Raw genomic sequence first — 27508 nt, 5'->3', positions numbered from 1 at the left:
TCATAAAACGATCTATTACGATTTAGGGTCGTGGTCACGTGACTCCCGTGTAGAGTAATCGTTCTGAAAGCAACTTCAGAAATTCTTCGTGGAAGACCTGGATTTTGATACACGTGGAGCATGGTTCTCCGAAAAGGTACAGACGTCGTCGAAAATGAACGACGGAAGAGGACCGGGGACCACCACACCGCTCGCAGGCGAGCGAGTGAAAAGCGGGACGACGGGGAGGGGAGGGAGGAAACCGTAGCGGCAGACTGGCTGGTGGAGCGAGTCCGGGAACGGTAGTGCGAGCGAGGGACGATGACGTGTTCAGCGAGAGGAACAAGGACAAGGAAGTTCACGCAGGAACGTCGCTACGACGAACCTTGCGTGACATTCCCCCATAGGGTGAGAGGGGGAGGGGGCATACGCGAGTTCTCGTTTCCCTATCTCCGTGCGCCTTGCGCGTACGCTTCGTTTCGTCGCATGAGGCATTTGCTCGGCAAAGGTAGAATAAAAAATTAAACATATGAATATGCATAGATAAATTCTTGCAAGTTAGTTCGCTGGAAATTCTCGTCGTCATTGCTCCGGATAGTTTCCGCGTGACAGTTACAAGAAAACAACGTAAATAAACTTGGCAAATGAACGTCGAGCTCGCTGGTCATCATCAGCATGCATTCGTCGCGGCGCACGCTGCAGCGATGCGTATCGAGACGCGCGGATGAGAGCGTATTGTAATTTTTCAGCAACAAGTGGACGCATCGCGTTTACGCATATCGAAATTGTCGAGATCGCCGTACGGTACAGTCTCGGGGCGGACCAACGCAGAGGAGCAAAAGGGAGGCGAAACGCACAGTGGATGCAGCGCACGCGGCGTGGAATGCACCGGGACGGCGGTCCTGGAGTCGGAGCGGCCAACCAAGGGAGGGGCGGTGGGGAAAGGGGAGCCGTCGTAGAAAAGGAAGGGCCGGTAGAACGGAGCGAGTTGGAATGGGGTCCGAACGAGGTACATGTACCGAACGCGGCCTTGCCTAAATCTCTCGCGATAACTGTGTTCGCTCGTAGATATTTCCATGTTTTTTTGAAGAATTAGTTTTCGTCAGTGCCTCCGGGTAACACGTCGCGCGACGTGAGAAAGAGAAACAGAGAGAAAGGAAAGAAAACGCGAGAGGAGAGACGCGGGAGTGCCCGCTCCGTCGGGAGCAGGCAGAGTGCATTGGAGTGCATCCTGGCGCGATACGTGTGTCGGAGCAGCAGGTAGAAAAGCAGGAGCAGGAGAAGCGCGAGGGAGGAGAGGATCCGCGCATACGTGAGCATCGGCGTGGAACTCGGCGCGGCCGGATTCCGCGTGCCCTGCGTGCGCGTAACGTAAGTGCGTGCGATCGTACGTACGTAGGTACGTATGTACGTACGCGCGGGGACCTGTTGATAGGTCTCGCAGGTGTACGAGGGTGGGCCCCGTCCCCACTCTGCTCCTTCTTCCCCCACTGCCATCGCTATCGCCGCCGCCGCCGCCGCCACCGCCACCGTCAACGACGACTACGACGGCAACGCGGGCAACGAGGGAGCACACTTTCGGCTAACGCACAGCGCGTTATGACCGCTTGATCGACGGAAAGGATATCGGTGGCTGGTGGCATCGCCGCTATACGCGCCCGTCAGTCATCGGGGCCCCGGATGCCCTCTCCCGTGGCTCGCCGCGCCGCCCGTATATGGTGCCGTGGAAAAAAACAGCGCGCACCCGACGAAGAATAATAACACGATCGTCGCGAGCGTGGATTTCGAGTGAGGAGCGCGCGTGCGCGCGCGCAGGTGTCCGTCTGTTTTTGTTTGTTGTGCACACACAAGAAGTGCGCGGGCGTGCGCGAAAAAATCCGTCGGGGCCGTCGCGTCTTCGTCGACGTTGACTTGTCGGACTCCTCTCCTCATCACCGTTCTCACCATCCGCCGAACACCGCCGAGTGCTTCTCCTAGATTTTGCGTTGTGGACCGCGCGCGCGCGAGCGCGCGTGTGCGACGAGTAGTGGTGCCAGTGTGAGAGGTGAGGTTACGCGTGTGGTACACACAGTCGTCGGGCCCCGACTTGAGATGCCGTGGCTGCTCAAACTACGGACTCGCGATTAGTTAGGTGAGCAAGAAAATTCCTGTTTTTCTTCTCTCTCTCTCTCCCTCTTTCTCTCTTTCTACCTGTGTGCGCAACATTTCTCCCTCCGTCTTTATCTTTCAATCTCTCCCGTTCTTTTTCTTTCTCTCTCTCTCTCTCTGCTTCGCGCGACGTGCGCGACGCACTCGCGCGACCGCGAGATTCCTTCTTCTATTTCCTTTCTTTCCCACCGCTCTACTCTCCGACCCACTTCTTCCTCAACCTCCTCAAGTCGCCGCGCTCATTGTCGCCGCTGCCCGCTACCCCGCCGTCGGCCTGGCCCGATTATTTTAGACGATGACGCGCCTCTACGCTGTATGCGACTCGCACGCGCTTCGCCGGAGCCTTACCGCGCTGCGCCGACCTTATCCTTGCTTGTGTATTCCAACGCGCCGCATTCCAGCGCCGCTGGTAGCGGTGCGCGCGAATGCGAATGCAAATCCGCGAGCCGCTCATTGTCGGATGTTGTTTCCAGGTAGAGAAACAGAGAGAGAGAGAGAGCGTGAGGCGACGCGTGCGGAGGACGACGCGCGGTGCGGTGGTTGTTTACCGGCCTCCGCCGTCGTTCTTTCTCGTGCGCGCGCGAGCGCGAGCGCGAGTCACGGTCCCCGTGAATCGAGTCGAGGGCTTGGCAACGAACCGGCATGGCGCGGCGCGCGAGTGAATTCCTACGAAATCGCCTCGCCGCCCATTAACGAACCGCGCCGAGCGCGCGGGTGGTCTCCCGAAAACGTCCGTACAGACGTTTTCCCCGTCGCATACCTGGCCCGCCCGCCCGCTCGCTCGTCCGACCGACCGACCGACCGCCCGAGGAGACCGACCGACCACCGACCACCCGTCCGTTCGGTGGTGGTCGACGCTGAGGGACCGCCGACGAGCAACGACGCGCTGCAACGCGAGCTACGTGTTATCCGCGCGGCGTGGCACCTTTTGCTGCGCCCACCCAACATATAAAATGCACCGCGAAAGCGGAATGCAAGCGTGACGAGCCTTTTCCGCGCGAATGCGTCCATCGGTAAATTCATTGTCCTTGAAAAACAAGTTGGTCGCTACGAGAGAGGCGTTCTCGAGGAAAGGATCTACATATTACCTAACGCGCGCGCGAGGGAACCGCTCGCTCGCTCACTCGCTCACTCGCGCTCCCGGTCGCCGCGCCACACCGCCGCCGCTCCCGTAAGCGAGCTAGAGCGCGCGAGCGCGAGAGACGACGGCGGCGGCGGCGGCGGCGGCGGCCGTAGCAGCACAGCAGCAGCAGACAGCTTGGCTCTGGTCCCACCAACCTTTTCTACTCCGTCTCTCTGCTTCCAGGGCCGCACACGAACGTGAGGGCCGCGCGAGCCCTCGTATACCCGACGGCGCGGCGTGCGGCGGCGTATCCCATCGAGCGGTACAAACCGCCATATTGTATCCCGCTGTCATCTGCCTGAGACGCGTGATCGACGCGAATTCGAGTCCGATAGATTATAGAACGATAATTCGCCTTCCATCCGCTCCGCCTTCTCCTTGTCCCATGGACACAAGCGCCGAACAGATTGCCACAGTTGCAACTTTGACAAAATAATTATATGTTAATCCTCCGTGGTCCAACTGGGGATTTGAAAACCCAGGCGAAATTTTTCATTTTGAATTATTTTGCTTGAAATTCGGTATAACACGTACCGAAAAAAAAGTGAAAAACGTTCCAGGTCAAAGAAGCAGCAAGAAAAACCGTTGGACCACAAAGGGTTAAAATAACTCAGAACATTTGAAAATAATGCCGGAAAAAATTAATGAAAAATGAGAAATATGTATAAGATAAATGATACTTATTTAGTTCTATTAAAGACGACATTTTGTACACACGAGTTTCAAATGTGTGGCTCGCCGCTTGGATAGCGAAAGGATGATTTTTCTCGCGTATCCTCTTTTCTAGAGAAAAATATCCTCGATGGGAAAAGGGGATCGGATCATTAGACTTAATTAGTATGCGTGTTGCATCGCTGTTAATGAGAAAATCGTGCGTGCACGAATACCGAGAACTCGTGCCGCAACATCATGCGGCATCGTCTTGTCTTTACAAAAACCGAGAGAAGGAAAATATCGTGTTCAATTATGAGAGAGAAGTGGTATTTTGCCAATAATATACCTCCAATAATATACCTCTTTTAATGCATATTCATTACGTATTATGATTCATTCGAATGCCTTGCGTTTTTCCGTATTTAATTTCACGCCGCTAATGCCCATTTCTACTAATGTCGATTAACTTTAATCCAGGTTTAACTCACTCCTTATCTTTTTCTAGCTCTATGGAAAAGGATAGAGACAACTGTCAGGATCGCTCGTTTCTAAATATAAATATAAGAAAACAAGTAGGGCAAGTAAACAAGTATAAATACACGGGAAAAAAATCATTATCAAATCAACAACCATATTCTTATATACATATAAGCAGGAGGATAAAATCTTGAAAGAATTTGATAATCTCAAGCAAACGTAAATTAGATGAAGAAATTTGTTTCTTACATGAAAAAATTTATTTCTTCTTTTAAGCAAGTTGTGTCTGCACGGAAAGAAGAATTTTGCTGAAATATAGATTGGAAAATACTAGCTTATGTTGAACTATTTAAAAAATTGTATCGGATATTTAACTTGATTGTTAATGTCAAAAATGTTTGCAGCAATATTATTACGCTTAGGCGTCTTACGTATTATTATAATTATTTTGATGGCTCAACATAAAATTATTTTCTGATCTGTATTTAGCTTTTTTAGATGTTGCAGTAAAATTGTTCTTTCCGTGTATTTAAGATTATCAAATTTAAGAAGATTTTATACTCTTATGTGTGAAAATGCGATTATTGATTTGATATTAATGTTTTTCTGTATGATGTAGGTTTATGATATTTGTTAATAATAAGTATTGGAATGCGACGGTATTTGTAAGTGATAAAATTTGGGAACCGAGATATTTTGTATTACATATCGAATGGGAAGATAGAGCAGTGCTCTAGCAGAAACGTCTTTTGTCTATTTCTAGAGATATCATTGTAGATTAGATTATTTCTTCAATTTTGATCGGTTTAACTTAAAACTCTTTATCTTAAGGATGCACGTGTTATCTCAAAACGTTATGAAAAATATAAAAATTTCATAGAATATGCTAATGTTACGTTTGAGTATCTATGTAAAATTTGAGCACAATTCACTTATTGGTTTAAGTTATTTAATTTTTTGTTTACTCTTGATTCTTATGTAAAATCGTTTTACAATACTTATTTGCAAATTTGATGGGAAAATATCAGTATCAATTTAATCAAAATTTTTATATATACTAGTGAAACTTTAATAAATATTGATGCAAAAAAATTTATTTAGATCTACTTATGCCTATTTCTACCAACGCAGATTAATTTTGATTTCAGTTTAACTTACTCTTTATCTCTTTCTAGTTGTAAGAAGTTGGAAAAAGTTGAAGAGTAAGTTAAACTGAGATCAAAGTTAATCTGCATTGGTAGAAATGGGCATTACTCGTTTAAAAGTTATTTATTTTGCAGCAATTTTCGCTGCAAAAATCATTCATTATAAATCAAATTTTTTATTGTTTTCTTCCTTGTAGTTAGTTTCAGAATAAAAATTCGGACATTTGCGACTGAAATTTTGATTAGAACAAAAAAATAAACCCATGGAAACCTTTAGTTTTTAAATTTCAATGACTTTTACCTCGTATTATAGTCAAAACATTCTTAAGACCTTTCTATTAGACTTATCTTTTTCCCCGTTCAATGTACAAAATACCTTGGTTCCTGAGCCATTTGTCTAATTTCCAATCAATGACTTTTGTCATTGAGCTTAAAACGCTTCGGTCTCAATCTATTTTAACGGAACATTTATCTAAAGTGTTACCACGATTCCTACAAAAGTAAAAGTAAAAATCTTGCAAAAGTAACAGTCTAAAGTTCCATACATGCACCGGAACGTTACGTCACGTATATCCTTAAATTATTTTTGCCCTTTATAACGTAACTCTTTCGCGCTCAATGGTCGACATCTTAGGGAGAATATTTAAACTAGATTCAAACTAAAACCTCGCGAGAAAGGCTTCTTTCCGCCTCATCCGATTGACGATGTGTCTTAGTCTCTCTATGCGAGGTAATACGGTAATCCGCTCTGGCGTAACGCTGTCGGAGGAAGGTGTTCGCCGATCTTAGCATTTAACGCTGAATGAAATCGAGAGTGCGACCAGAGGGCGAGGAGGAGAAAGGGGAAGGAAACATATATCTGTTCAGCATCCACCGGTAATGCTGCGGGCGCAAGCGAGCCGCGGCGCGCATAAATATCTCGTCTTTGAGAAATGCTCGCATGCGCGCGCGCGCGCTTAAAATCGCGGATAAAACCAGTTTCGTCCGGCCGATCGGCGGAACTCTACCGTTAATGCACGCGGCAAGTATGTCACGGCGGCAACATTGTTCGATCGATTCCGAAATTATTGCCGAGACGCGAGAACTCGTAACGGAGCCGGCGGAGTTACGCTCGCGGACGGCGAGTGCGAGTTGGTTCTTTCGGAGCGTAGATCTCTTTCCTCTTTTCGGATGATACGCCTGGAGTTGTAGATAACCGCGTTTAATGGCTCGCGATTAAATGGCTCGGTTAAAACCGAGAAAAAAAAGACAAGCGTGTGGGTTAGGTCACTCGCTCTGGCACGATGTCCAAGTCAATCGCGTTTAAATTCTTCGATCGGAATTTATCGCGGCGTGTCGCTTCGCTCTCATTGCCTTTCATTGACCACCTTTTTCACTGATACAAAGAAGAAATTCCAGTATTCATTAATGTAAAAAAAATCCAGATTTTCATTAATGCAAGAAAAACTCCAATATTTTTAACAAATTATTTATGCGTTGGTTTAGTTAATTAATTTTTTTTTTAATTTTAATGGTTGACACAAATGAATTATACCTTTTTTATTCAACTGAATAATTGTTGAATCAACCCAATGTTTAGTTGAACGTATCGGACTAAATATTTTACAAGAGTTTTTCAACAATTTTTTTTCTCAGTACAAAAGAATATTTTTTTTTTACAAATTATTTTATGCGCGCTCTTTCCGATTAGAATTCTGATTAATTCACGCACTGAAAAAAATTTATCATTAAACTAAAATAGTTTTTAATTAATTCTTGATTAAAAAATTTTAATGGCTGATAAGAATGAGTTATACCTTTTTTTTGTAACTTAATAATTATTGAATGAACGTAATACTTAGTTAAATGTATCGTTTTTTTTTGTATTACAGAAAATTGTAATATTTTTCACAATTTATGCGCGTTTTCACTACTGGTTCGATTAACTCATGTCTTTTGATTTTATCATTTATCAGTCGTCAACTCGTAATCGCAGCACTGGTTTGCAAAAATTTTGTATTGATGCTGTTGAGCTATTATGTATTGCGATTAAGTCCATTCATCAAACCGTTACGTGTGATATTTAAAAGCTTTACAGGCTATGCTTATTGTAAAACATTCGCATGCACATTTTATTTTCTTTTTTGCGTGCTCACTCGCGCTCGTATTGTTGCTAATAATAGAGCAAATCAATCTGTAGAGCACGAGCCTGCTATTAAGTTATTAAATCTAGCAAGAAGTAATCAGCTGGGCATGCGCTCTCAATAAAACAGCTTAATCAGCAGTAAAAGGTGACTGTAGAAGGTGAATGTATCTTCGATAATTGGGCGATAATACATTACGATACAAAAAGAAAGTTCACGTGCAGTCTTCACGCAAGCATCTCCGTACTTTCCGTTAATTTTGCTCGTCTAATCTGTCCCGCGAGGCCTCGACGGTATTTTCGAATCACCGTATATAAGATCGTAAAAAAAAAATTCACTCGAGAGTAAGAGAAAGCGATTACTTTGAAACAGAGCCTGATTCGACGAATCCCTCCACGTCCATTGGCAGGCCCAGGAACCGATGGCCAATCGAATCGGGCTCTGGGCCTGCTCTTCCTCCGCTTTAATGCTGACTCAGAGAATCATTATGCAGCTCCGCCGAGTAAAATTTTTGATAGTCTTCGAGAGAGAAAGATGTACTTCTAGAGATCCCACGAGAGGCTAGATTAAAGCAAATGGAACTTATGCCACGCGTTTCTTTTAGGATTAGTTAACTTACAATAGACTTTATAACACTTCGATAAGTTTTTATGTGCAATCTTGATTGCACAATAAAGATCGTTAATGTCTCAGTTTTCCCGCGTGTTCTTTCGCAGACTTATTGCGTATTAAAATAGAAGAGAAGTAGTTGAGGAATTTTCCGCGAAGAAGTAGACCTACACTCCCGAGTAAACAAAATTATTTCATCTCTAAGCTGCATTGTATGACTCGTCGCTTTCGTATTGGCTGTGCAATGCAACCAATTGCCGCAGGGATTATAATTTATCTCTAAGGAAAGGTTGTTCCATCCCTTCCCCGAATTCTTTAGACCGTAGTGCATTCCCTAATGAACACCTCAGTCCTGCTGTCGTCCTGTTAGGTAAAAGGTGCCTCTTCTAGTATCTTCCGTGACCCCCCTGTAGGAAACCAGCTGACAGAAGACACTCACTTCAATCGTGAGAAACGTTAATTTTTAATATCACTTCCTTCTTGCAAAATTACGAAATTCGTAAAGAATTTACGATTTACATGCAAACATTACTTGATTGCGACGCGTGCGCTACCATGTGATGTTACATAACGCGATACCAATTTATAATTGCGAAGTATATTCAATAATATAGAATAACGGAGTTCTATCCCATACGCGACTGTACACGGAACGGTTTTGCTGAAGTGTTTAAAAATTTAGGAACTATAGATATAAATCTGAAAAGAATTTTATCGGACCATCAAAATAATTATATAGGACCCTCAAGCTCGATGAGCAATGCTGCAAAAAATTTTGACATTCTAACAATCAGCTTGAGCGTCCTACACAATTATTTTGATAGACCAATAAAATTATTTTCAGATCCGTCTAAAGGCATCTAGCTAAATTTTTTAATTCTTTAGTAAAACCATTTTTTTCCATATGATCTTTTTTTTTTACTGAGAATGAGCGTAAGAAAGATTTGTTTTGTGAAATAGGATCTAAATTAGAACAGAATTATTAATCTTAAATTAATTAATAAATTAATCTTTAATTAATTAATAAATTAATCTACACGGAAATAACAGTTTTGCTAACGGGTCTAAAAATTTATCTAGATTTTACTGCTGGGCCATCGAAATAATAATTAAGTAGGATACTTGAATTGGTTGGTAAAATATTAAAACTGTAATTTTGCTCGTGTTTTTGAGCTTCCCACATAATTATTTGGATGATCCAACAGAATAATTTTTTTCAAATCCGCGTTTAGCTAAGTTTTTCGATAGTTTATCAAAATCGTTCTTTCCATATTGATGATCTAGTCATGCAACGATTATCGCCGTTTAATCAACGATGTCAGCCTCTTTTAACACGTTTCTTCTTTTCTTGCTTCCAGGGAGGTAACGTGAGTGAGTGACGACGTCACGATGCGCATGTCGCCGCCGCTGGGGTTAGTGCTCGTGGCAGCAGTCACGCTGCTAGCAAGTGCGAATGCTAACGCGGAGACGGGCCTACACATCGATTCGGACACGGCCACGTTGTTATCATCATCACCATCTTCGTCGCTATCATCATCGTCGTCGTCGTCGTATTACTTCGGAACGAAGGATCGCGATCAGGTGATAGCTGGGATGGAGGCCAGCCTGCTCTCCCTCCTGGGCTTCACGAAGAGACCGAGGCCGCAAGGTCAAGCCCACATCCCGAAGTCACTCAGGGATCTTCATGCCCGTCAGAACGTTATCGGCGTCGTGGACATCGCGAAGCCGGGCATTCACACACGATCGGCTAACACCGTTCGTTCATTTCCACATATCGGTAAGTTGAACTTTATTTCATCTTAGGGTAGGTGGTCTTTGGCTAGACCGAAAAATAACATTTTATCGTTCTCCAAATCTCGTAGAGTGAAAAATCACTCGAAAAATTGCACAGGCTCAATTTTCATTCTTTTAGAGCGACGTTTCATTCTACGAGGTTTTGAGAGTATAAATGTTATTGAATTAACGAGATTGTTTTCGATTAGATAACACACTGTTAATAACATTATTTTTCATTCTGTACATAAGATTCTTCTATTAAAATTAAGAGACAATCAATGCATGGATTATTTGCAAAGCCATATTTCGATAAATAATCCGGAAGTACAAGATACTTTCAGTAGCTCTCTTTATCGTTTTGAAAATAGTTTATAAGTCTGTATCATTTATCCGCAAAATACGGAACTACGAAATGATATCAAAACGAAATCGAATTTAGTCTACAAAATTATATGTTTTGAGCACAGTAATGGAAACAATTCTTTTCGAATGTAAATGAACAAAATGATAGTTATAACCGGATACATACATTGTACATAATTCGACAGGAGAAATTATAAAACATGTAGGTACGTTAATGATATATACTTTTATCGAGATCGTAGTTATGAATGAACTTGCACTACTGTGCCCTAAAACGATAAACATGTGCATAGAATAGATTCTATCGATATGTGTGAGTAAATATGGGAGCCTTTGCTGTGCGTTCACGAATCGTGAATCATTGAACGATGGTAAGAACTAGCGAGTTGGAATTCGTAATTCGAAAACAGGTTGGCGACTCTTTCGACTCTCAGTGAAAGTGCAGTAGTAAACGGAATGCAATGTACGCCCGTTATCAATCGTTGTTCCTTCTATGTTGTCGGCAAACGTGAATGACAAATTTTCGAATTGTAAAATGCAATAATTCTGTACTTACGTATCAGTGCAGCGACGTTATTCCTTTCTCAAACGCTGTTACGCAATTTTGCTGATCAGATTGCTGGGATTACATTTGCATCCAAGTTAAAAACAAGTTAAAAAATATCATATATTATAATGTCGATTGTAGCGTCTGCACCTAAAAAAAATCTCTCAAGCTTGACACAAATGCAAAGTATCGATTACAAAGCGTCTATAATGATAATAAATTCTGTGATATATGAACAATGTATAATTTTTTTTTTCGCTTTACTTACACGAATTTCTTAGTCACGCGCGTAATTTCGAGAAGGCATTATCCTATACATTACAGGTTTACGTTAAGCGTAACTGGCGTAATTAGCCTAATTGGCATAATTGTAGGCATTAAGGTTTATTCCAAGCCGTTGTGCAGGAAACGTCCTTTCTCCCTACAAAAAAAATTCACATTGTTATTCAGCTAAAATGATGTGTCGTAGAAAAACTTTATATACTTGTAAAAGTTTCATGTTTAAGAAGTGTACAAATTTTTTCGTAAACCTGTCACAATTTAGTTGTGACAAATCTGTATTGACAATATCAGAATTGGGTAGTAACTAGTTAAAAGTTAATAACTTTTAACTTAACTTGGTTAATATTTAATGATTTCATTTTTAACTTCAATTAGTTATTTTTGAAACACATATACATACACTTTAATTTATTAACTTGTTTACCAAGTTAAAAATTTATCTATGTAAAGGAAAAACAATTATAAAAGTTATAATTATATAAGTTATAAAAGTTATAATTATAAATTACAAAAATAAAAGAAAAAAAGTATATTCTCATATAAAAAACAATATTTTGAAACAAAATTTTTTATTATTTCATGTAAACTTAGTTTACATATAAAATATTAAATTCGTTTGATGACCCACATTATAAATTATTTTGAGTAATCTAACTTTACAAACTTGTGAATTTCTAATTTAATATGAATAATGTTTTTCAAGATTAATTTTTAATTCAAGTTAATTTAATCTTAATATAATTTTTAACTGATTAGTTTTTTGTTTACGTAACTGTTAATTTAACTAAATTAATTTTATAAGCAAATTAACTTTAACTTAATTTAGTTAAAAAAATATTAACTAACCTATCCTGGATAATATACAACTTCTAGTTGAACATAAGTTCACATATAATTTTCTAAATAATTCAGCTCACTTCTCCAGAATAATGGATGAAGATAGAGAAAAGACTCTGGTTTTTTGGCTCTTGGAAAATATTTTTTTATCGTTAGAAAGAGATAACGATTTAGATAATTGACTCCTTAAAATACTTCGTTCTTCGAGTTTAGGGATACCTGTAATGCGTTGCGTTCGCGCGTCTCCTGCGTGAAAAGGAGAAGAATGGCATTCGAACGATTTTATGGTTGTTCAACCGACAAAGGAACCTTTCGGCCACGGTGATTGCCGGGAACGTGCCGTGGGTTCCGCACTCTGAGTGTCCCACGGGGTGCCTCGGACAACAAAAGGAAAAAAAGGACTCTAGCTCCTTACACGCTCTATCTGTTCTGTGAGTGTATTATCTCGATGATGAGACCGCCATGGAATGCCCGAAGGGCTCTCTCGAAGAGCCGCCGGGATCCTTAGCTCTTAGGAGGTCCAGCTTCCGTTCCAATGATTCACATCCGGATTATTAGCCTAGGTAGGCTTTCTTCGCCGATTGTTCTTCGTGTCTTCGTTACAATGGATAGCTGTTTGAAAACGATTTTGAAACTAAACATTGAGACGGCAGAAATGCTAACTGGGGATGATATAACGCAAGAGAAAGTGCTGAAAGAGCAATTAAAGAGGATGCGCAATGGAAAGCGAACGGGTGTATATCGCGAGAAACTTGTCTTGACAAATCATTTTGATAAAAACGTATGGGTTGAAGGCTAAATCGTGTGAGATTAAAACATATTGCTTTTAGTATCACAAATATCATTTTCGTGTATCTTCAGCATGAGACTTCGGCTCGTCGAGATTATATTACTTTCAGTCGTTGGATTAAAAACGACGGATCTAATCATACTATGCGTTTTAGTTATTCATTCCTGTTTCGTTGTTCTGCGATAAAATATGAGTATGTTAGTAATTGTTTCTCTATTTTACCAAGATTTATTATGAAAAATTGCAAGTAAAATGTGATAACCCTTCAAACGCGTTATCAATGAGAAATATATTGAAAGAAACGATCATGTTGTATTTTATTTACAAACGATGTTATTCCAATAATTTAAAGATTATGTGCATGCCTCTCACACGCATCGCGATATAGTGATCAAAAACTATCGGTGTTATATCAATTTATATTATTTTATATCGATTAAAAACTATGATTTAATGTTATCGCTAGATTAAAAATATTTTAAGTTATTAAATATTTAAAAAAATTAAATAAATAAGTTAGAAAATATATCTGAAAGAAAATAGTTTTTTGTATAATTATATTTACTAAACTAGCCGTGAAATCACATAAAAATAATGTTGAATTAACAGTATCAGTCTAATTGGAAATATCTTGTTAATTCAATAACAGTATTACTGAAATAAAAAGATAAAAAGTAAAGACAATAACAAATATAGTTGAATGAACCAAATTTAGTTGAATCGTCTACATATATCAATGATAACTCGATTCAATATTTATTGAATCAAATCACGTTTTAATTTATAATATAGCATAGTTTTTTTAATGCAGGAATGGAATTAAATATATTAATGATAAAAAAAATTGTACACTGAAAAAAAATTTTTATGTTCAAGTAAACATATTTAATTTAACATCATTTTCTTCATTAAAAAAATATTTTCCATGTTTAAAAATAAATTACTTTATACTAGCTAATCTTTATTTCAAATCAAGGAAATGATTTGAACGTAAGAAACTTTGTTTCAGTGTATACTATTCTAATCTATTATATCTTGTTATAAATATAACAGTATTTTCGTAATTTATTCAACCTATTTTTCGTCACCGTTTTCTTCTATGGAATAATTATCGGTTAGAAAGTAGGAAGAATTTGGACCGGATTATATATAAAATTCTAACAGAAGCTCTTTGATATTTCTACTGCTTTGCTTTCACAGAAATTAGATTCTGCGTATGTGGCGTGTTGATCGGTGTTGAGTACGTGTGTGTGCATGTGCATACGTATGTTAGAATTCAGCGACGTCTTACGAAATTTACATACGCGTTACAACTGCGTCTATACGGCTGCCCGCTGCATCCCACTGTTTTCGAACCGTTTCCAAGGAACAACTGCGTCATAACGTTGAACATTATTAGCTATTTTCGTAGAAGCTTAACTTAAATTACGTGTGTGCGCCTCGCGCTGCGTCGTAAAATATTCGCGTGGGTCATACGCGAATGGAAAATTATTCCAGCGGCATTCCTTATTAATATAAATGTCATAAGATAATAAACACGTCTGATAAATTTGCCGACACGACCAACGGGAGGTTTAAAGAATCACCTCCTCTGAATTTCTAAGCAGCCTTCCCACAAAATCAATGATTTACTCTCAATTCATTTGCAAGCTATGAGATAACGTGCTTGAGAGATGTTTAAAGTTTTGTGAAAAGCGAAAAGTCATAGATTTTACTTTGGGATGATAAATTTTCTATTTATATTAAAAAAATTTTTTTATTTATTTATATTTTTTTGTGTTGCATCTTTTTTTCGTTAATTGTTTTTTTTCTAACATTAAAAAACTGAAACTTAACTTTCTTTTTAAAAAGTTTAAATTTTCTTCGAAAATATGTTTGATTTACTTATACACATACATTTTTCCTTTTCTGTATTTTATATTACACAGAGTGGAACATTTAAGCGTTACAAGCTGTTATTCCTGAAAATACCTTCCAAGCAACCATGTGTTTTCTTTGTATCAATTGATTCATCTCATTGTTCTGTGCATAAAAGTATTAAAGTGCAATTATCAAATTAAAAATTATGATCCGTATTCAGAACGCGCCTGTAAAGATATGTTAGCATCTGTTTTTTGTCATTCGATCCTTGTTTCAAATGTTTCAAAGAAAATGACAGAAAGTGTAGTGCACTACATCTTTGTAAATGCGTTTACCGGATCTAATAGCTTACGAGATTTTTGATCGAAATATCAGAATATAAAATATAAATATATTTTGTAACTATTAATTTTTAATAACTCTATTTTAATATGTGCAGAATAATGAAAGGAATATACATTAAATAAAAAAATTATATAATGTGTCTTTTAAAATCTGTAATTTAAGCTATTATTATTTACATTTCTTTTAAATATCTCGGAGTGAGACGTTATTCTAAAAGAGTAAATATTGAGCTTATGCAATCTTCGAGTGATTTTTTTCTCTCTATGAGATTAGAGAGTCTCTATCCTTAATTTGCACGGGCCTTCTTGCACAATATCTTTAACATCTCTGTTCTTTCTTTCCAGAGAGCGATCTGGACCACAAGTTCCGATCCCTGAACCGTTTTCGATTGTCCTTCAACGTAAGCGGGATACCTAGCGGCGAGACGTTGCAGGCTGCGGAATTAACCCTGACGCGCGTCGCGGTTCCGGACAAACAGGATATAAATGCGAAACATAAGCGCGGCCGAGTGTTGGTGTACGATATAATACGGCCCGGCGTGAAGGGTCGCAGCAAGCCGATATTGCGGCTGATCGACAGCAAACTGATTGACGCAACAAAGAACGCGTCGATCAGTCTGGACGTGCATCCTGCTGTGTCGAGATGGATAGAGAATCATCTGGACAATCACGGGCTGCTGGTGCACGTGACCGGTGCGCTCGCCAGCACGCGGGAACACGTGCGGCTGAGACGGGCCGCCGACGAGCACAAGGACGCGTGGGTGGTGAGCCGGCCGATGCTCTACACGTACATGGACGACGGCCGTTACGGGATGGCATCCGCGGATCAGATAATGGACCGGCGGGCCAGGCGGGCCGCCCTGCGGAAGAACCGGCGGAAGGACGGCCGCGTGAATTGCCGGCGGCATCCGCTCTACGTCGACTTCGCGGACGTCGGCTGGAACGATTGGATCGTCGCGCCGCCCGGATACGACGCCTTCTACTGCCACGGTGATTGCCCGTTTCCTCTGGCGGACCATCTGAACTCGACAAATCACGCGATCGTGCAGACCCTCGTTTACTCGACCAAGCCGAGCATGGTGCCGAAGGCGTGTTGCGTGCCGACCTCGCTCAGCTCGATATCGATGCTCTATCTGGACGAGGAGAACAAGGTAGTACTGAAGAACTATCAGGACATGGCGGTCCTCGGATGCGGCTGTCGTTGACGTCCTGAACGCGGTCTCTTTTGATAAGCGGTACGCGAGATTGTTCGACTCGAGGAATAGTCGAAATCGTGAAACAACGTGGAAGGATAAAGAAAAACAAATTTAAGAGATTTAACCTGCCTTTCAGAGGGAGATTTATACGAATTTGCTGTCACTTTTATGGATACATTAAGGATAAAACGCGAATGGCGTTGTATTGTTTTTCCCCATATAGAACATAGTCATAATGACACCATAAATATCATGAGGATATCATCATGATTTTGTCATTTATAAGTGACAAAATTACGATGACGTTCTTGTGATATTATTATGACTTCTACCCGAGTCATTTTGTTTGCATTATCACGCAAACAACACGCATGTCCAAAATTGAGACGTAAGACGTGTTAAAGATGTCATTAAAACATCGTGTTTGAGTGATCACGCGAACGAAACTTTGAAAGTTCGGCGTTTATTATTACGCTGAAAAAGATTTTTTGGTTCTTCGGTGTACCATTTTCCTTCGTCAGAATCATTATTTATGCGAAGTTGTCACGTCAATTAAAGGTTACCTTTAATCGAACGTAAAAAGTCAATCCTTTATTTTAAGATCAGAACCAAGTATTTTTCTTAGTTCTATGAGTTTGTCTATTATTTACTCATTTTATTTCACGGAATGTCTGACATTCTTTGTGATCAAGAGACAAATATATTCTCCTGGATGTCGGTATCATGACACGTTATGTCCGCGAACAGGACAAATGAATTAATTGATTATGATAGTGGGAACGCGAATGTTGAGAATGCGATTGACATAAATTTTTTGTTGGTATCATCACTACTGATAATAAACTCCGACTTTTTTTTTACATGGATCTTTATTGGCGTCATCTGTTGATTGACGATATCCTGTTGTTTAGCCTTATGTTTCAATAATCTATCATTTAATTTTCATAGCGCTATGACATTTTTGTCATGAGTTTTGTCGATACAATTTTGATGGCAAAACTCATGATAAAAGTATCACAACGCTATGAATATTAAATAATAGAAACATAGAGCTAAACAATGATATACCATTCATGAATTAGGTAATGCTAATAGGGACTATTGTAAAAAGATCAGTCACAATGGACACCGAACACGCCGTGTATGCTCGTTTTTCATTCGCTTTCTTATGCGTTCACGTAATCACATGGCAAGTGCGAGTAATAACGGAAAGCAGCATGAAAAATTTAGAAGAAATTAGCTGACTAAAATAGAGGAAGTAGACGATTCGCTATATGATTAAGAGATATGTCGCTCATTCAGTGGATCTTGATAAATCAATTCTAAATAGAGGCCTTACAGTAGCCTCTTACTCCAGTTGCGGATATGGCGAACGATGTAGCTCTTAATCACAGTAGATTCCTTCTTTCTTTCTCAAGTAGAATTTTCTCGAATAGAATCTCTCCATTCTCTGAGATTGCCGGAACCGAATTATCCCTCTATTCTGAAATTTTCCTTCAACCCTCACTTTTGCTCTAATGGCACATGACCATGTGACAAATGTGCAGTGCAAAAAAAAATACAAAAGAAAAATTTCAGTTTACAAGAGGGCGGTAGTCTCAAAATAAAGAGGTTTCTACCGTGATTAGCGGAATCGGTTTTGCGTGATGATGATTACGCGATTGCTACTGATCAAAAGTATGCGTCAATTAGTCCAGAACAGTTGATACAGCTTTTAATCGTAGCTGCGACAGAATCAAACGTTAGTTACCGGGTCATTGCCAGAGTTTATTGAGAACGCGATGACTAGAATAGCTACCCGTTTATAAGTACACCCAATTGAGAAAATGAGTAGAAATAACTACCTTACTTGAGAAGATAATCGAGAAGTACAATTTTGCGGATTAACATCTAGCACATATTTCGATCGGATCTTCCTAGCGCGGAGAATAACAAACGTACAAGTACCTTCACGTGTAAATTTATCTAGCATTTTTTCCTTCACATTCAGTAGTTTTATTTCTTCGTTTGTGAATTCGTTTGACGCGAAAAAATTCTGCCAAGGTTCTAGCGGCACACTGATTGTATATTCTCTCTAATCAAATCTGCCTGCATAGAGTATTTAAATTTCATCCAATTATGTCAATATATCAGGGAATAAAACACTATTTTGATAAATTATGAAAGCTATATAGATTATGTATTATTCGCGCGCAAAAAGATCTGCCAATGTAGCGTTTAAATCAATATGCAAATAGAATCCACGAGATATACTTCATATATTATTGTTAAAAGTATCACGTCGATATACCGATAAATACACGAAGAAAAATACATTGCGACGCAATGTGGACTTTGAATGAAAACATTCCATCGATCGAAACGGTCGAATGCTCTTCTTCAAATATTTGTCTTCTTGAAATGAATTGGAATTCTATTTACTTTAAACGTGCTCGGTGGCATTTTATTTAGAAAGAATCTGAATCCGTCGAGTTCTGACGATATACGAGCGATTTTAGAAGTGTAAGCTTTCAAAGTGTGACAAAACATTCAATTAATTTTAATATATTTCTAACGCGCCAAGTTGCGCCGAGTGATAAAAATATGTACAAGTGAGACGTGTAACTTGTTATGTACTTGCGTAAGCACGAACTCACTTAATGCATTCGATATGTCGATTAGACTTTGTGAAAATGAGTATGGCGTGTGGAAGTAAGCGCGATACAAATGTGAAGCGAATTTTAATGTCGGCAAATATTGCGCATCGCTGGCTACATCGCACTGCGAGACATTGTAACACTTCAGCAAGTGAACAATGAAATCACGTGTCGGAAATACATAATTGACTAATGGTAATTTCAGCGATGTAGAAATGCCTCTTCTACACGCGATGAAGTATCAACCAAGGCAATGTTGGCCGTTTTTGTCCTGAAAATGACGTTCGTCGTGCAAACGCGTACATGAATAAGTACCTCTCCGCAGTTGTCGGATTGCATTAACATTTCCGCACTGTTTTAAAAGAACTAAAGGGACAGGGCAGCAAATTAGAGATGCGTAAATCGGCATGTCCGGTTACGCGCTGACACGGAGCCATGGAGAAGTATGTATTCCGTCTTTTCAGACGCGAATGAATGCATGCCTACGTAAATCCTGCCGCCGCGAATAGATTGTACCTGCCTAAGGATTACTCTATTTATTTTTCTTTTTCTTTTTTTGCCAAAAGATCTTGAACACACGTGTATATTTGTACAGAAGTGTTTTATTGATAAGCGATCGCCGTTGTAAAATGTGTAAAATAGATAAGAGATAAACGAGTCTGTGTAAACATTGTAAATAATATATTGTAAAGTATCGTGCGCATGTATATTCTTATATATTTTACCATTATTTTGCTAGTTTCACGATTGTATACTGAGTGCGTGTGTAAATATTAAATAAATTTAATATGGCAATAAAACGAAAATGTATATTTGTTTTATCTTTCAGATTGTATTACAGCAGCCATCTTCAACAAAGAGGAATATCACATGATCGAATGATACGTGTAGAAAACACATAATTGGCCATGGTTTGAAATTTATTTAATTTGATTTTATTTATCACAGTAATACAGTTAAAATCGATTAAAACGACAGCAAAAGTTGAATGCACAATGGTCGCTATTATTCAAATACTTCATTACGCACAGCGACTATGTAGCAATACTACTTACCATCTATAAAATATAATATTTAATATAAAAAGACAATTCTCAATATCAGAATACGTGTTTCGTTGAATAAGTTATCCAAGATCTTATACGTCATAAAAAGCAATTTTCACAAATCGTATAATTTTTATACAATTTTATAAATTGCACATCAATGTCTTTCACAAGATATCTGGAATTCTGATTTTATATAAGATATATCAAATTACATTCACACGTCTGCATATTGTATCTCAGCGTCATTTAGGTACACAGAATTTTAGATTGCGTAGTTTTTTTATACAAAAATATTAATATTACATACTTTGTACAGTGCTGTTCATTAATCGAGTCCCTGTAGGAATTGCAGGAAATCTGACAAGTAACCTTTGGGAAGTGTTCGCCTCAGATTTAGACGAGCCTTTAATAGTTGTAGTACAGATCAAAATAAGGCACACGTATTTTTTTATACGTCCAATGCACTTTTAAGGACGAAACACCCCTTTAAAAAAAATCGGTTTTTTTCTTTTGAAGCGTATATCATCGAAACTATAATAGAAAAAAATGTTCTAATTGAAAGTTAAATGGCTTGAAGAATACTTTATAAGAGTGATAAAAAATAAAAAAAAATTTTTTTTTATACCCTTCCACACCACTTACCTGTTTTTTTTTTAATTTTAATTTTTTTTATAAGCAAAATAAAGTTTATTTTATTACAAATTTAACGATGTATGATAAAGTTATGTTCCGACATGTTCTAAAAATAATTAAAAACGTCTCTTAAAAATAATTAAAAACACGCATGGTACGCGTACCCGTCCGTGTGCTACGGAAGTGTTTTCCTCCGATTTTGACGAGCCTTTAATATGTTGTAGTACAGATAAAAATATGGGATACACGTATTTTTTTATACATGCCCACCAATCTCACTTTTAGGAGGTGAAACACCCCTTTAAAGAAAATCTATTTTCTTCATTCGAAGCGTATATCGTTAAAACTTTGAGATAGAAAAAAATGTTCTAATTGAAAGATTTTGCTTATGAAAAAAATAAAAATTAAAAAAAAGAAGTGATGGGGCAAAAAAAATTTTTTTAATTTTATTTATCACTAAAGTACTCTTTAAGCCATTCAACTTTCAATTTTTTAAAAATCTTTTTAGACTTTTCCTTACCACTTATCTTTTTTTTTTAATTTTGACTTTTATAAACAAAATCTTTCAATTAGAACATTTTTTTCTATCTTCTATAGTTTCGACGATATACGCTTCGAAAGAAGGAAACCGATTTTCTTCAAAGGGACGTTTCACCCTCTAAAAGTGAAATTGTGTACGTATAAAAATACAAGTGTCCCATATTTTTATCTGTACTAGAACATATTAAAAGCTCGTCAAAATCGGAGGAAAACACCCAAAGGTTCCTTGTAAGATGTAAATCAGACGCTGTAAACCATCCTAAGTTAGTTTGCATAATTGGATTTCCTACATTGGATTTCCTATAGTTTCAAAAAGAACCTCGAATAATGGACATGATTCTCCAACCAAATTTTCCTGATGTCAGCTGTTATTAGACCCATGAAGTTCTATGAAGCTCTCAAGTGATTGTGGAACATTACCACGATAGGGCAAGTCGTAAGTTTTAATTGCTTTGGCTGCCATACACGTTAAGGACAAGTTGGTCTGAGTACGTAATATTATTTTAGCTACACCTGAAATAGAAATTGAATATCGGCCAAATAAGTCACAGGAAAACAGAAACGAAATACGCAAATCGATAATAAAATTTGTAAATTTACCCGTGATAACCGAATCATACGGTGTTTGTCCCCTAATATTTACAGTATCCATATGTGCTCCAGCATCTATAAGAGCTACTATAATAGTATGCAAGGTTGCAAAATCGCTAAAAAAATATTGAAGAATTACCAAATCCGTATCGATATAAACTTGGATAATGTTAATTTCAACATACCTAACTGCTTTAGGATAACGGACAATAACGTGGAGCGGCGTATTTTTTTCGTTGTCCATTGCGTTTACGTCCGCACCGCAACGAATTAATAATTGTGTTGTATATGAACATGGGTATCTGGAAACCAAGCAAATAATTTGCTTAATGTGATCCCAATTGCTAATATTATTTAATATTGTGTTTTGACATACTTGCAAACATCGTTGGTATGAAAATCGTCGACGGGAGTTTCAGCATTCACAGCAAGATGTAGTATGCTCTGTCCATCTTTCATGCACACCCGTAACGCGCATAGTTTATGCACTAGATGATGTAACCGTGTCACATCCGATGGATCACATAAGCCATTTGGATTATAATGCATTGATGTCACTTTTGTCAGAATCGTTAAAATATACAGAGTCGTTGTAAGATTCGAATCCATCTCTTCCTGTACAGACATTATTTTTAAATACATATGTAGAGATATGTGTGTTTCTATTTGTCATAATATGATATATATAGTCGCGTACATTATCTCTATTACATCAGCAAATTCATCGACATTCATAAAAATACTTCATAACCTGTGATTCATCAATGTATTTGTTTTATCCTAATATAAGCAATTGAATTATGCCTTTAACTATGTAATCGAAAAAGTACTTCCTTTAAATATTACGCGGAAACATTATTAAGCGCAAACAACCTAGACGTCACTAATACATACGACTGCAGTATAAAATATAGCTCGTAGATCAAAGTTCTTTTTATAAAACTTACAATACATTGATCAATGTCATCCTTGGAATCTGGATTCTGGATTTTAGCCTTGTTCCTTTGTAATTCCATTACGCTTGCCTCCAAAACATTTAGCACTTGAGAAGCCTCTGGAAAGACGCTCACGTGTATCATTTGCGAGAAGACTTGCGCAAATCGAAGAAGGTCTGTCACAATGGATATATCATTGAGCTGCCTTAGTTTTAAAGCATGTAACCACAAATCTATACATCTGTCGAATCTGGCGTTATCCGCAAATATAGCGCCTCTGAATACTATAGGATGTGGCAGTTCTGGATTATGGAGACCTGATAAACAAATAGTATTATTTTTTGTAAAAAGAGAAACCCATGTGAAACATAATTACACTTTAATACAGTATCAAATATGTATCTACCTAATATTCTCTCCCGAATAGCCAGTGATTCCATATGTATGGCATTGGAATTGTCTTTGATATTTTCTAATTCTTCTAACGTTTCGCATTCCTTCCAATTCTCATATGCTTTCACAGTTGAACCTAGTTGCTTACGTATAATATTATCAGTATCACTATACCTAAGACATGAGAAAAATATAGTAATGAAATAATAGAGTAATAAAAAATAGCAATGGTACAATAGAAACAAAATGTTTTCTTTTTTTACCTTAATTCCATCGCTTTACGCAGATATGTGTAAGCTCTAGTTAGGCAATAATTATCTTTATCATTAGCGTAAGATGCTCCAAGTAACTCATAAGCATCTATTTTTTCTTTCTTTATTACTTCTGTATTTTGTACTAGATATTCAACGACTTCTGAGCGCGTCCGCTCGGCAGCCGTTATTAAGGGCGTCATACCGCTCACATTCTTCGTCATTTGTGCTCCGTGCTTCAGTAGCTTGCGCACGATGGCAGTGTGTCCACACTCGGCAGCAAAATGCAACGCCGTCGCCCCGCAGTATGCTTTCTTGTTTGGATCTGCCGCTTTGTCTAATAGAAAATTAACCTGAATCACAATATGAAAAAGTTTAGAAAAATCTACGTAAACAATGATTAGCAACAAGCATATTTAATAATGACTAGGATTGGATGTTTACGCATAAAATAATCTACATTACGTGTAAACCAATAAAAACCATGTAAGCTGTATTCTGTGGGTCATCTATGTAAACAATAATCAATGGATCATAAAAGATTCAGATTTTATGAGAAATAATGAAAATTATATTGCATTTTTTAATTTTAATTAAAAATAGAATTAGTTATTTTAATTACTTTTTTGTATTGCGTTATCTCATTTATAATTCACATTGCTTGTATTATTTATATAAAAAAATTTGTTTATATGTAATATAAATAATATGTGAATCATCTACGTAATCTAATCTCTGAAATTTATGTAAAACACTGATAATGATTTTTTTATATTATAATCTATATAGATAATGACTTTTTTATATTATAATTTATACAGGGGTAGCCCCTTATTTACGATGGGATTATGTTTTTTGTGAAAAATATTACTCTGGCTGTGGAGAAGGTTGTAAATAGAGATACCTATATATATATATATATATATATATATATATATATATATATATATATATATATAAAAGTATATACTCACAATTTCAAGGTGTCCCTTATACGATGCTATCATGAGGCAAGTATTATTGAATATGTTGGGAATATTTATATCTGCTCTATGTTCGATCAAGTATTTAACAATATCCAAACATCCATTAAAACACGCCGCTCGAAGCGGGGTGGAATTAGTTTTCGTTGGATGATTAACATTTGCTCCTGCTTTCACAAGAGTTTTGAGGACGTTCAAGTGTCCAGCGCCTGAAATCAACACTTGCAATTAATGCCACAGAACTATTATAAAATCTGTTAATATATTGTTCTTTTCATGTACCTGCTGCAGCCCAGAGTGCACTGGCTCCTTCAATAACATATCCATTGAATTTGACCGTTCCTTCTAGCTCTAAATCAGTTTTGAATTTGTCTATCAACGTTCTGACTACCTTATTATGTCCGTAACGCGCGGCAACTATTAAAGGTGTACACTTTTGTCCATCATCTTCTAAGACTTTCTGTAAATATAAATCCAATTAATACTTCACAAACTGCACTTTTCAAATCTTAAATAATTGTAAATCAAACTATTTTTTATGTGATGTTTGTTGATTATTTAATAAGAAAAAAAATCATTTAAATATATTTTATATATTTAAATTCTAAAATAACATGTAAGAAATTATATAATACTGTATAGTTTTTGTACGAATTTGCAAGATTAATAATTAATGCTAATGAAATAAAATTAATGCTACATAACAATAAATGTTTATAATATAAAAAGAATCTAATTTTATGACCTGTATTATTATACATCTACAGCTTTCTTTGTGTATGCATGTACACTAACAAGTGTTGCAAGTTGCCCTGAATAATTCTTTGTAGGTATCAGTGTCACACAATGGATATTTATATAAGAATGATTTATATCCTGAAAATTTAACTATTATTAAAATAATTCATAATTACTAATATTACAAATGATACTTAGTACTACAAATCTAAATAATAGTCGTAGTTATATGTCATTGTTTCATATCAAATTAAAAACTGCAATTAAATATAAAATAGGATTAAAAATTAAATTATAAAATGTAAAATGCTTTATAGAACTTTGTCTAAACAATGTGTGTATGTGTGTGTGTGTGTGTGTGTGTGTGTGTGTGTGCGCGTGTGCGTGTGCACGCGCGTGTCCTTAAATTTACTAATAAGAGTACATTCACTGATTTCATATTTTTAATACAACACACACACACACACACATGCGCGCGCGCGCAAACACACACACACACACATGCAAACACACAATAATCACAATAAAAACATGAAATCAGTGAGTGTACACTTACTAGTAAATTTATTTATATTAGCTTTAGTAATAAAAGCATTATAAACAAAAGAATCGATACATTAGCAAAAATATATCCTAAATATTCTAATTTAACAATACATAAACAATATATAATTCAAAGTGTCATTGTAATTAAGCATGTTTTAACAAGTAAAAATTATATATTTTGTTAAATAAAAATCATTTTTTTTGTATTTTTGACAAATTCTCTACTTAGTCCTTTGTAAATAAATGTTTAACTTAAGTACCAATAAATACACTACATTCCATTCTTTTATTCTTTTATTCAATTAAATAAAAACTATTATATCAAATAACTAATCAAATTGCACGCAGTTCAATTAATAAGATATTTGTTAAGATATAATTTGCAAAGAATTTATATTAATTAGTAAGCCTCTACTAAAGTTTTATTATGTATACATATATATGTATGTATGTATATGTTACTGTTAATAAGTGTACATAATATTGTATAATATATAGTAAATATATTTATAAATAATAGTAAATACATTTATTGAATTTTGTACTTTTAATGTATATGTAACACATATAACTTTGAAATGATTTTAGATATCTTAAAATTGCTTGTTTTGCCCTGATGAATATTCATTTCAAATATCATATATAACTAGATTATGGTCTACATTTTTATTTCTTTATTTCAATTAAACAAAAATTTATAGAGCTACTTATTCAATTAACCAACTATTTGTTAATAAAGTGTGATTTGCAAAGAATTTTACACCAATTAGCATGGCTTTATTAAAATATTTAATAAGTATATTTGATAGTGTATATATGTATGGTAAAATATATATGTTTACTAGAAGCACTAAATAAGATTTGTTTTCTTTCTTTTCTTTTTTTAAAACTTTAAATCATTATACATACATTATACATTATACTACTAGTAATATATGCAATTATTGAAGTTTAAACTTTTAATGTAACATATGCATAATTTCAAAATTATTTTAAATGTTTTCTCTCCATATTGTTCCTATTTTCTGTACTTAAAAAAAAAACAATGTAATCACGTAGCAGTACGAGAAAATTCGAAAAAACAAATTGCAGTCTATATATAGATGTTTATTTTATTACGATTTCCGGAAGACAATGGGCAAAACAATGATTAGTATTCACACATGGTTAATCAAGCATTTGACATTTGTCAGATCGAACGATCGATCAACAATGCGATTTAGCGAGTTATTAAAAGCGACAGTGAAAGGTGACACAACGAACACGGTTTACCTGATTGATCAAAAAATCGGCGACGTCTTTGTTGGACTTGTCGTACAGCAGCGAATAAAGTGCGATCGCCATTCCGTCCCTCGCCGAGTAATAAATCCGCTTGAGCAGCACCTGCAGGGGTTCGTCGAGCACCTCGCACTCGGTGTCCTCGGTGTCCATCTTCGTCCTTTGTAGCGAATCGTCGATTGAGCAAAATCGGGGATAAGGGCTCTCGATTGAGTCCACCCAGAAACGTGGTAACCTAAAAACTCGTGCTCCTCGCTCGTTGTTGGCGCGCGGTAAATACATCACACACCGTCGCCGTCACCACCACCGCCGCCGCCGCCGCCGCCGCCGCCGCCGCCGCCGTGCCGCCGCCGCCGTCGTCGCGGCGATCTATTTTAAGGTCGCGTTACACGCAAAAATATAGTGATTCCGAAAGCAAAAATAAACCGCGACAAAGCGCTTTTTGCGCGACCTTTGTCGCTCGACATCAACATCAAACGTCGGACATGCGGTCGTCGAGCCCGTCAAGTTTTCGCGAGAGATTCCCGTTTTTCGTCATCGATCGCGTGTCACTCGCCCGGGCGTACAGTTCGCCGATCGATTCATTTCCGATCCGTTGCGATTCGGCGTTGTTTACGTCATGCGTCAGTAGTTACGTGCCTTGCTTAACGGAGAACAGCTCGTTTCTGATCATTGACGAATG

At 37.6% G+C, this 27508-nt stretch overlaps 2 protein-coding genes and 1 long non-coding RNA gene across 4 annotated transcripts; 1 reads left to right on the top strand and 2 right to left on the bottom strand.

Moving 5' to 3' along the window:
• Window positions 1–23: 23 nt before the first annotated feature.
• Window positions 24–19695, top strand: LOC105202003 (protein decapentaplegic). 2 transcript variants are annotated; one of them, XM_011170334.3, is made up of 3 exons: window positions 24–2110; window positions 9617–10035; window positions 15403–19695. In XM_011170334.3, the coding sequence occupies exons 2-3, from the start codon at window positions 9648–9650 to the stop codon at window positions 16260–16262; spliced, it is 1248 nt and encodes a 415-aa protein (XP_011168636.1). In that variant the 5' UTR covers window positions 24–2110; window positions 9617–9647; the 3' UTR covers window positions 16263–19695. The 2 variants fall into 2 exon arrangements, with proteins under 2 accessions (XP_011168636.1, XP_039307873.1); XM_039451939.1 differs by lacking the exon at window positions 24–2110 and adding an exon at window positions 7392–8704.
• Window positions 19696–19801: 106 nt separating this feature from the next.
• On the bottom strand, window positions 19802–20883 carry LOC113003359. The gene is made up of 2 exons (XR_005575236.1): window positions 20581–20883; window positions 19802–20469 (listed from the first exon to the last, which is right to left on the bottom strand). It is a non-coding gene; the product is annotated as an uncharacterized LOC113003359 (long non-coding RNA).
• A 219-nt stretch (window positions 20884–21102) lies between these two features.
• LOC105197867 (protein fem-1 homolog B) lies at window positions 21103–27497 on the bottom strand. The gene is made up of 10 exons (XM_039451897.1): window positions 26821–27497; window positions 24547–24724; window positions 24256–24473; window positions 23294–23634; window positions 23044–23204; window positions 22650–22954; window positions 22079–22317; window positions 21888–22004; window positions 21712–21818; window positions 21103–21624 (listed from the first exon to the last, which is right to left on the bottom strand). Exons 1-10 carry the CDS (start codon window positions 27106–27108, stop codon window positions 21473–21475), a joined length of 2106 nt encoding a protein of 701 aa, XP_039307831.1. The 5' UTR covers window positions 27109–27497; the 3' UTR covers window positions 21103–21472.
• Between the last annotated feature and the right edge of the window lie 11 nt (window positions 27498–27508).

This window comes from Solenopsis invicta, chromosome 1 (assembly GCF_016802725.1).
Source record: "Solenopsis invicta isolate M01_SB chromosome 1, UNIL_Sinv_3.0, whole genome shotgun sequence".
Classification (NCBI taxonomy): Eukaryota; Metazoa; Arthropoda; class Insecta; order Hymenoptera; family Formicidae; genus Solenopsis; species Solenopsis invicta.
The sequence above is the reverse complement of the archived record's forward strand: the minus strand, read 5'-3'. Positions and strand labels throughout refer to the sequence as shown.

Excerpts from the sequence above, each read along its gene's own strand:
- LOC105202003 (XM_011170334.3), top strand. The coding sequence starts at position 9,648 with ATGCGCATGTCGCCGCCGCTGGGGTTAGTGCTCGTGGCAGCAGTCACG. Across the intron at positions 10,036-15,402 it reads TCGTTCATTTCCACATATCG|AGAGCGATCTGGACCACAAG; the intron begins GTAAGTTGAACT and ends CTTTCTTTCCAG.
- LOC105197867 (XM_039451897.1), bottom strand. The coding sequence starts at position 27,108 with ATGTATTTACCGCGCGCCAACAACGAGCGAGGAGCACGAGTTTTTAGG. Across the intron at positions 24,474-24,546 it reads TGCACTCTGGGCTGCAGCAG|GCGCTGGACACTTGAACGTC; the intron begins GTACATGAAAAG and ends TGTTGATTTCAG. Across the intron at positions 23,205-23,293 it reads CGTAAAGCGATGGAATTAAG|GTATAGTGATACTGATAATA; the intron begins GTAAAAAAAGAA and ends CTCATGTCTTAG.